Source organism: Brassica oleracea, chromosome C4, assembly GCF_000695525.1.
Source record: "Brassica oleracea var. oleracea cultivar TO1000 chromosome C4, BOL, whole genome shotgun sequence".
NCBI lineage: Eukaryota > Viridiplantae > Streptophyta > Magnoliopsida > Brassicales > Brassicaceae > Brassica > Brassica oleracea.
Window position 1 is genome coordinate 18,649,613 of NC_027751.1, and position 7,649 is coordinate 18,657,261.

Genomic DNA, 7,649 nt, shown 5'->3' on the forward strand with positions numbered 1-7,649 from the left:
ATCGACACTTTCTATTGATCAAAATACGACAGTTGAGATTAATAGATCTAGTTAATAGATAAGTCCAAACATTGCGAACGCTGATGGACTTGTTGATCAAGTAGTTGAGCTTTACATTATCATGCATGCAACTCATTAGGCATCTGTAGGATTATAATCCCAAATTTCCTGAATAAAAACCCTAAGTGTAACTATTTCCTTTTTAAGCACCAAAACCTCAAACCAGCTATTGAACAAATACTTGTTCAATATAAAACTGCAACTTATATTTAAAAACTCTAAAACCATCTTGCTTAACAAATCATATTAGATTTCTTAGGTTCCCTAGTTCCCTGTGAATTCGATCTCTAAGTACTACAACTCGACCTCTTATTTGAGAGAGTATAAATCACTCCTTAGGGTAATTTGAGTGGTATCACAGTGTACGACTTACAGAGACCTACACTCGAAGATAAAGTTCCCGTTAAATTTTATCTGACAATAACACACACATTCCAACTCAATTTCGTGTCGAATCGGGATAAAACATCGTACCTTCGCTGATGCTGTTACTGATTTCCTTTCCTTTACCAAAAGAACTTTCACCGCATCTCCGAACTCCGTTAGTATTGTCCATCAATTTCAGATTTGGTGGATGCATCTCGGTGAAATCAGAGGCACAAAAGTTCTTCTGCTATTAGGGTTCCTCTTTATCATCCACCTGTCTTTATTATGTCTCACCATTAACGATTAAGCAGGCCCAAATCTTTATTATTATTATAATAACCCAAAAAATCAACACAATTTTGGCGGAAAAAGCAAGAAAAGATTCAGTTACCCAGGTAAAACCGGTTACCAGTCACATAAAGTAACTCCGAGGGGTTGCAAAAAAAAAAAAAATTCGTACTGCAGAAGGTGGAGTCGGGCTCGCACGTGAGTGGAGCTGCTTTTCGTCGGATCCGAAAGTGTTTGGGTCGTTTTTAAATTGTTACAAAATTAAGTTATGTGGGTCACAAGTTGAAAGTTATTGGGTCGAAAGGCCAAAACCGGAATCAATTATTTCTCTCCCTTGAGTATGCAAAACACAAATAAAATTTGGGCCGACCCAATATCACAATTAAAACTTTTGCGCCACCCACTTTCATAAGCGACTCTTTGAAAAAGCCAACGATGAATCACAGAGAAGACGAAAGATCAATGAATAAGAATATAAGCAAGCTTATCAAGTTGTCCACCTTTAAAACATAAGTAAACTTGAGCCGATAAGAAATTGGTAGACATTTAGTTTCGCTCCATCTGAGCTCTACTGGGTTTGTTTTTTACTCATTTGTAGATTTGTTTGTACCCGTTACTGGTTTGAGTTTATCCCTTATCCATTGAATCAAAAAAGAATTTTTCATTACCCGAAAGTCCATGTAATTTGAATCGGGCAAAGTTTGAGTCAAATGACCCGACCCGAAATGAACATGCATAGTTCAAGCTGCATAAGCAAAACTTCAAAGGGAAACTCTCCTGCGTGCAACCATACATTGGATGAAATCAAAACAGAATAGATTTTCTCTGAGATATAATATAAGACAACATATCCTGGTCTTAATTTTCTACCGGTAAATATATGAGCAAACCAGAGTCGGACCAGACAGCAAGTAAAAACTACTTCAGGACGATTGGAAAATGTTTACTGATCCTGCAAAAATGTTCACCATGCATGAAGCTAAGAATATCAATCTCGTGCGTTACTGTTTCAGGCAATATCTTAATCTCAGTTTGTCTAAGACCTCTGCATATTCCATTGGAGTTGCTTTATTGCAGAAAACATCCTCCCAAATCTTTCTAAGCTCTGATCAAAAAAGAAATCAGTCAAATCACAACTACATGCCGAGGAAAGCTATTATTTTACACAATCAGATTAAAGATCACTGACTTGGCATGAAACTGATTAAGGGCGTACCGTTTTTCTCCGTTGAGGTAAGACACATGACGATCATGTCAAATCTAGGAACCTTTGTTAAGTTGTCAATGTATTTAACAGCCAAATCCATGTCTTCACTGCACCATACAAGAAACCATAAGCATCAGATTTTTTACCGGAGTTTTGGTGAACCAAGCATAACGGTCGGTTTGCTCACTTGAAAAATGAGGCTACACATTTGATTATGTCAAACAAAACAGGAGAAGTCAAAGCGTTCTTGAAAATCTGAGGTAAACAGCTCGGTTTTGTAACCTGATACATTTACAAACCGGATGAGTGGCGCTGTTGTTTAAGGATCGAATAAATAAAAGTTTGTAAGTGGTATTTCAAACCTTTAACAGTTGGTTTTGTAATGCAAGGTCGCCAGAGAAACTCCGCCAAGAGTTCTCAAATTCGTAAGCAGATTTTGGGGCTTGGATGTTTTTAGAAACTTCAGTCATTGCAAGTGACGCTGCATGAGCAGCAAGCTCTTGCACTGATGGTTTTAGTTCCACCTTTCTAGTAACCCGGTGTCCCTATGAAATAACAAGCTTTGCAGCTTCAGATAGGATTCTGTTGTGTACTAAATCAACCTTTATAACCCCACTTAGATTGCATATACTCACCGCTCCAGAGGGATGAGTACCATTTACGTCAGAAGACTTCGCCTCCATTTCATAAGTTTGAACCCTAGGCGTCACTTTCTTGCTGTCTACAGTTTCCGTGATAGCTGGAACTTTCTTGTAACCTTTTTCAGGTTTCTCCTGAATATTCCACAGAAAGAGTTTACAGACAAACTCTCAAAAACTTCCATGAGGGTTACTTAAAGATAAAACATTTTCGAACTTGAGACATATTTAGCTTTGGTATATACCCCAGGTTGAACACTTTCAATAAGCTTCTTCCCCGAACATTCTATTTTATCCTCGTTTGTTTTTGCCGTCTTCAACTTCATTTCTGTATTTGGCACTTTTGTTTTCTTTTCTAAACCGGCTGTCATGAGCATCTCTTTTGCAGTGCTTTGCATTGCTCCAGTGGCTCTTTTAATGATTTCCTACTCAGATAACATAAAGTTAACTTCTGATAAGTGGTAAAGATACAGCAACTGAGTGAGTGTATCACAAAATATTACTTTCTCGAGCAAAGATTTGATGTGGGCATACTGCTTCTTGAGTTCCTGGCTCTCAGGCTCTAATCTTAAAGCAAACTCAGCATCTGCGATTCAACTTAAAATTTAAAGAAAAAAAAAATGTAATAAAGAAATAGTATGAATCTTAATGGGAGTGTGAGATACCTTCCTTGGCTTCTTTGATCATGCCTAGTTGTTTTCTAGCTGTTGCTCGGCGTGAGTATGCCTTAATGTAACGATCATCTAGATTTAAGGCTTCTGTGCAGTCTACCTCAGCCTCTCGATACCTATTGCAAAGAAACATTTAAATGTTGATTTTGAGATAAGCCATAGCCCGACGACGACGGAAGAGAAGCAAATAAAAAAAAGAACTAGCCTTTTGATTTTGAGATAAGCCATAGCCCGATTTGCAAAAGCCACAGCATTTGGTGATAAAGCAATACTCCGAGAGTAACAATCGATGGCCTCATTGAACTTCTTCTGCTTGAAATATTCATTCCCCTGTAATATTTGAAGGAAGATGAGAGGAATATCAAATATATAGCCAATCATAATAAGCTTGATGAATAAGTACCTGTTCCTTTTCTGAATTAGCATCGAGCTGACTATCCTCATCCACGAAACTATTTGAGGCATACTTTTTCACAACGTCAAATTGCCCTGAGCCACTCGGTATGAACTTCTCACTGCTCTAAAAAAGTTTCAAAAGCAAGAAATCTCAGAAAGACTTTTCTTTTAAATGACAGAGTGACTCTGAAGAGATAAAAGAACGAACTAGGTTGGAAGAAGTAGATGGTTGCTGTTTCATTTTCTTGTCTTTATCCTTCAACGAACGTTCCCAGTCCTGCAAGTCATTCAAAAATCCCTGGAAATCCTGGAAAACAACAATTTTTACAGTCCTGATTTCTTCTACTCAATCGTCAAGTGAACAAATAATTTAGCAACAGAGAGAGACTTAGTAACCTCAGCATGATCGCGGCCGTGTTTGTTCGGTGACCTAGCCATTATTACTCTGATTCTCCGGCGAGAGGATTATTCTGGAACAAGACTTTCTTTCTTTTTAAAATTTAACTTAAACCCAACTTATTGAACTTGGGCCTTATTATTATTGGGCTAATTTTAAGCGGTATCGGGTTTACAACTGGGTTAAACCGGTCAATTAGCGGGTCAGACCCGAATCAGTTTGTTCTTGAGGAAAAGGAAATTGCAGAAGTGAGGTAAACCAAAATCAAAAGCTTTCAGATCTTGAAGAACCTAACCTCTCTCGCTTTCTACGAAAAACATGACTGTAAGTCTCACCGATCCTAAATCTTCAACGTTCTTTAATGTAATTGCTTCTGATTCGTATGTGTTTTTTTTCTCTCCTCGATTAACGGTGATTTTCTTCTCCGATTTTGGCTTTTTCTTTTTCTCTCAGTTTACTATTCCGATTGACAATGGAGATTCCGTGAAGAACGCAGAAGCTGATTCACAAAGAACACTGTAAAATACTTTCTCGTTTTTCTGTAAGGTTAGAACATGTAGGATTGGGCTTTAGGGTTTTACTTTTTTTGTGTTAGGTACCCATATGTTACTGGTACTTCGATTGTTGCTATCAAGTACAAAGATGGGGTTTTGATGGCTTCCGACATGGGAGGTATGTTTCCTTTCCTCATTGTTGCATATCACTGTCTTTTTGCCTCTCTTCTCTTGGTGTCTTTATTTAGTTAAAAGCTGTTTCTTTTGGATGAATCTGCTTTGTGGTGATTGTATGAATTCTTAATGAAGTTCAGAAGCTTGTTTGTAGTATGATTAGTATGTTCATGACTTCTTGTTATTCGTGTTTGTAGTATGATTAGTTTTTTCTTTTTTGTTACAGTTCTTCAGCGGTTACTTTATTTTCCTAACTCCTTGCAAGATTTATGTATGATAGTGATAGTGAAGATGGTACATTTATGGTCAAGATAGATTTTTTTTCTCTCAAGTGGGTCTGAGATGCGTCATGGAGTAATGTTTTAACCTTGATATGCAGAAAAGGTGTTTTCTTTAATGGTTATTTCGCTATTTGGTAGATAAGAAAAATGTATTTTGCGTAAAACATATAGGCATGCAATTGCTTCCTTGTTTCAGTAAACATCTCGTTTTTGTTTTGAGTGGAACTTTCATTATAACCATCAACCGCTGCTTAGCTATATTCACTGCAAGTGCTATGATTTGTCCATAGGCTCATGATATTATGATGATATATCTTTGTGTGAACCGGCAGGTTCATATGGATCCACCTTAAGATACAAGAACATTGAGAGAATGAAGGCTATTGGTAAGCATTCTCTTCTAGGTGCCAGTGGAGAAATCAGTGACTTTCAGGAGATTCTTCGTTATCTTGATGAGCTCGTGTAAGAATCCGCTTGATTCAGCTTCCTTTTTTCTTCTTGTCAACTCTCATGCCTGACGAACCCTTGCTTTTTACCCAGTTTGAATGATAACATGTGGGATGATGGTAACTCTTTGGGACCAAAAGAGGTCCACAACTATCTAACCCGTGTCATGTACAACCGTCGCAACAAGTTTAACCCTCTGTGGAACACTCTCGTCCTTGGAGGTGTCAAAAATGGGGAAAGTTACCTTGGAATGGTATGCCTCCAAGACTTTCCATTCGCATATAGTAGTCTTATGAATGCGACTATTGATTTAGATATCTTTGATTCTCTCTAGGTGTCAATGATTGGTGTTAGTTTCGAGGACAATCATGTTGCCACCGGATTTGGCAACCATCTTGCTAGGCCAATTCTTCGTGATGAGTGGCATGCGGACCTGAGTTTTGAAGATGGTGTCAAACTCCTTGAGAAATGTATGCGTGTGCTTTTGTACCGTGACAGATCTGCTATTAACAAGCTTCAGGTTTATCATTAATATCAAGTTTTGACCTTTATTAAGTTGTGGTCATTGTTTTGAAATATAATAATGGAAATTGCTTTGAAACCTTATGCAGATAGCGAAGATCACAGAAGAAGGCGTTACGGTTTCTCAGCCATACTCACTTAACACATTCTGGGAATTCAAGGCGTTCCACAACCCGACTGCTGGTGCTGAAGGCTCCTGGTAAGAAGCCTAATCAAACCACATATTGTCTGGAGATCTTTACGTACTCTAGTGGATGTACGAGCAACAATGGTTGTTATTCATGAAATTTCGAAGTTAGATGATTGAAAATTTATGGATATTTCTGAACTTTTTGACAATTGAATCTTAAAAAAAAACATTCTTCATATTTTATGTATCAATCGTGGGCATTCGCACGTATATTGGATGAGTCTAGTCTAAGCCCTAATTGGCACTTGCGTAAAAAATATTGCGGTGTAATGACTAATTTGGTTCTGTTGGATATTTCTGAGAAGAACAAAAAACGACAAACCAGAACTGTGCAACTCCTGATGATTTTCATGTAACATCACGTGAGTCTTCATTGAATGTGGCACATCATATCTAAAATTCTTGATGTCTTTTTCAGCTATATAAACTTTCTGGTATATTTGAAACAAATATTAAAAACTCCATCAAACTAATTTTCTCCAGCATCATTCGGACATTGACCAGTCTTTTTATCTACGAATTCGGCATTGTATGCCTTTCACACTGATGACCCTGCTCATGATGCAAGAGAGATAATTTGACATATCCTGAGTAAATCCTTACAAGTACAGTTTGATGTTATGCATTCTCAATCTTTCTTGGATGAATCTTTTTGAAAACCATCAAGCCCAATACATTCTTGGACATTTAGAACACGAATAATCACCTTTGGCATGATTGAATTGGTCGTTGGTTCATCGGAAAGAAGGTTAGCCATTTCCAGCTTCTCGGGTGGTCGAACCAGCTCGGAAGATCGAACCAGCTCGTTCAGCTTGTCCAAGTGAGTGTCAGTTCTGCTCAGCTCGTCCAGGATAGTGTCAGTCCAGCACACTTGAGTATTCAGCTCATCCGAGATAGTGTCAGTCCAGCTCACTTGAGTATTCAGCTATCTGTTGGGGTCAAAATCGGTCACGACGGAATCGATGTCCGAAAGTCCTCAGAAAAACCGAATCTCGTTCAAAACTTCAAAAGCCGAGCAGACGAATAGCCGAAACGGATCGCCCGGCGAGCTCGACCATGACACGAGCCAGCTCGCCCGGCGAGCACAACCGTGTTGCCGGTCGACTCGCCGGCGAGCTCTGCCGCGAGAGGTGTTACCGGTCGACTCGCCGGCGAGCTCGGCCGTGACACGAGCTAGCTCGTCCGGCGAGCACGACCGTGTCACCGGTCGACTCGCCGGCGAGCTCGGCCGTGACACGAGCAAGCTCGCCCGGCGAGCACGACCGTGTTGCCGGTCGGAGCCGGCGAGCTCGACCGTGGCACGGATCAGCTCGCCCGGCGAGCGCGTCCAATTCTCTATGGGTCATTCCGAACCCGGTCCCATCCATAACCATGCATCTTCGTCTAAAGTTTCCGTAACTCAGTCTTCGGGTCCGTGGATACGACACCAATATTCCGTCTAAAAAACATCGTCGAAAGTATTCGGGAAGTTGGGAAGGTTATGTCTCTCGAACGGTTTCCTATTCTTCGTAGTAGAGC

The 7,649-nt window shown here is 39.6% G+C and overlaps 2 protein-coding genes across 4 annotated transcripts in view; one reads left to right on the plus strand and one right to left on the minus strand.

Annotated features, from left to right (window-relative positions):
* LOC106342930 (RNA polymerase II-associated protein 3-like) overlaps window positions 1-4,102 on the minus strand; it is a 9,904-nt gene extending 5,802 nt beyond the window's left edge. Inside the window, exons 1-12 of one of the 3 annotated variants that reach the window (XM_013781996.1) lie at window positions 4,023-4,102; window positions 3,835-3,903; window positions 3,634-3,750; window positions 3,436-3,560; window positions 3,225-3,346; window positions 3,063-3,145; window positions 2,805-2,984; window positions 2,557-2,694; window positions 2,284-2,466; window positions 2,109-2,203; window positions 1,931-2,028; window positions 1,509-1,819 (exon numbers count right to left, since the gene is read on the minus strand). In XM_013781996.1, coding sequence (XP_013637450.1) covers window positions 1,716-1,819; window positions 1,931-2,028; window positions 2,109-2,203; window positions 2,284-2,466; window positions 2,557-2,694; window positions 2,805-2,984; window positions 3,063-3,145; window positions 3,225-3,346; window positions 3,436-3,560; window positions 3,634-3,750; window positions 3,835-3,903; window positions 4,023-4,064 — 1,356 coding nt within the window. In that variant the 5' untranslated portion in view covers window positions 4,065-4,102 and the 3' untranslated portion in view covers window positions 1,509-1,715. Of the gene's footprint in view, window positions 1-1,508; window positions 1,820-1,930; window positions 2,029-2,108; window positions 2,204-2,283; window positions 2,467-2,556; window positions 2,695-2,804; window positions 2,985-3,062; window positions 3,146-3,224; window positions 3,347-3,435; window positions 3,561-3,633; window positions 3,751-3,834; window positions 3,934-4,022 lie in introns of those variants that run through there. The other 2 variants (XM_013781994.1, XM_013781995.1) reach the window with 2 other exon arrangements.
* A 227-nt stretch (window positions 4,103-4,329) lies between these two features.
* LOC106339652 (proteasome subunit beta type-4-like) lies at window positions 4,330-6,312 on the plus strand (the record flags this gene model as incomplete). Its single annotated transcript, XM_013778499.1, is given in 7 exon segments — window positions 4,330-4,347; window positions 4,477-4,541; window positions 4,619-4,695; window positions 5,305-5,434; window positions 5,513-5,672; window positions 5,754-5,939; window positions 6,031-6,312. Coding segments are annotated over 7 exon segments (738 nt in total). The 3' UTR covers window positions 6,145-6,312.
* Window positions 6,313-7,649: the final 1,337 nt, after the last annotated feature.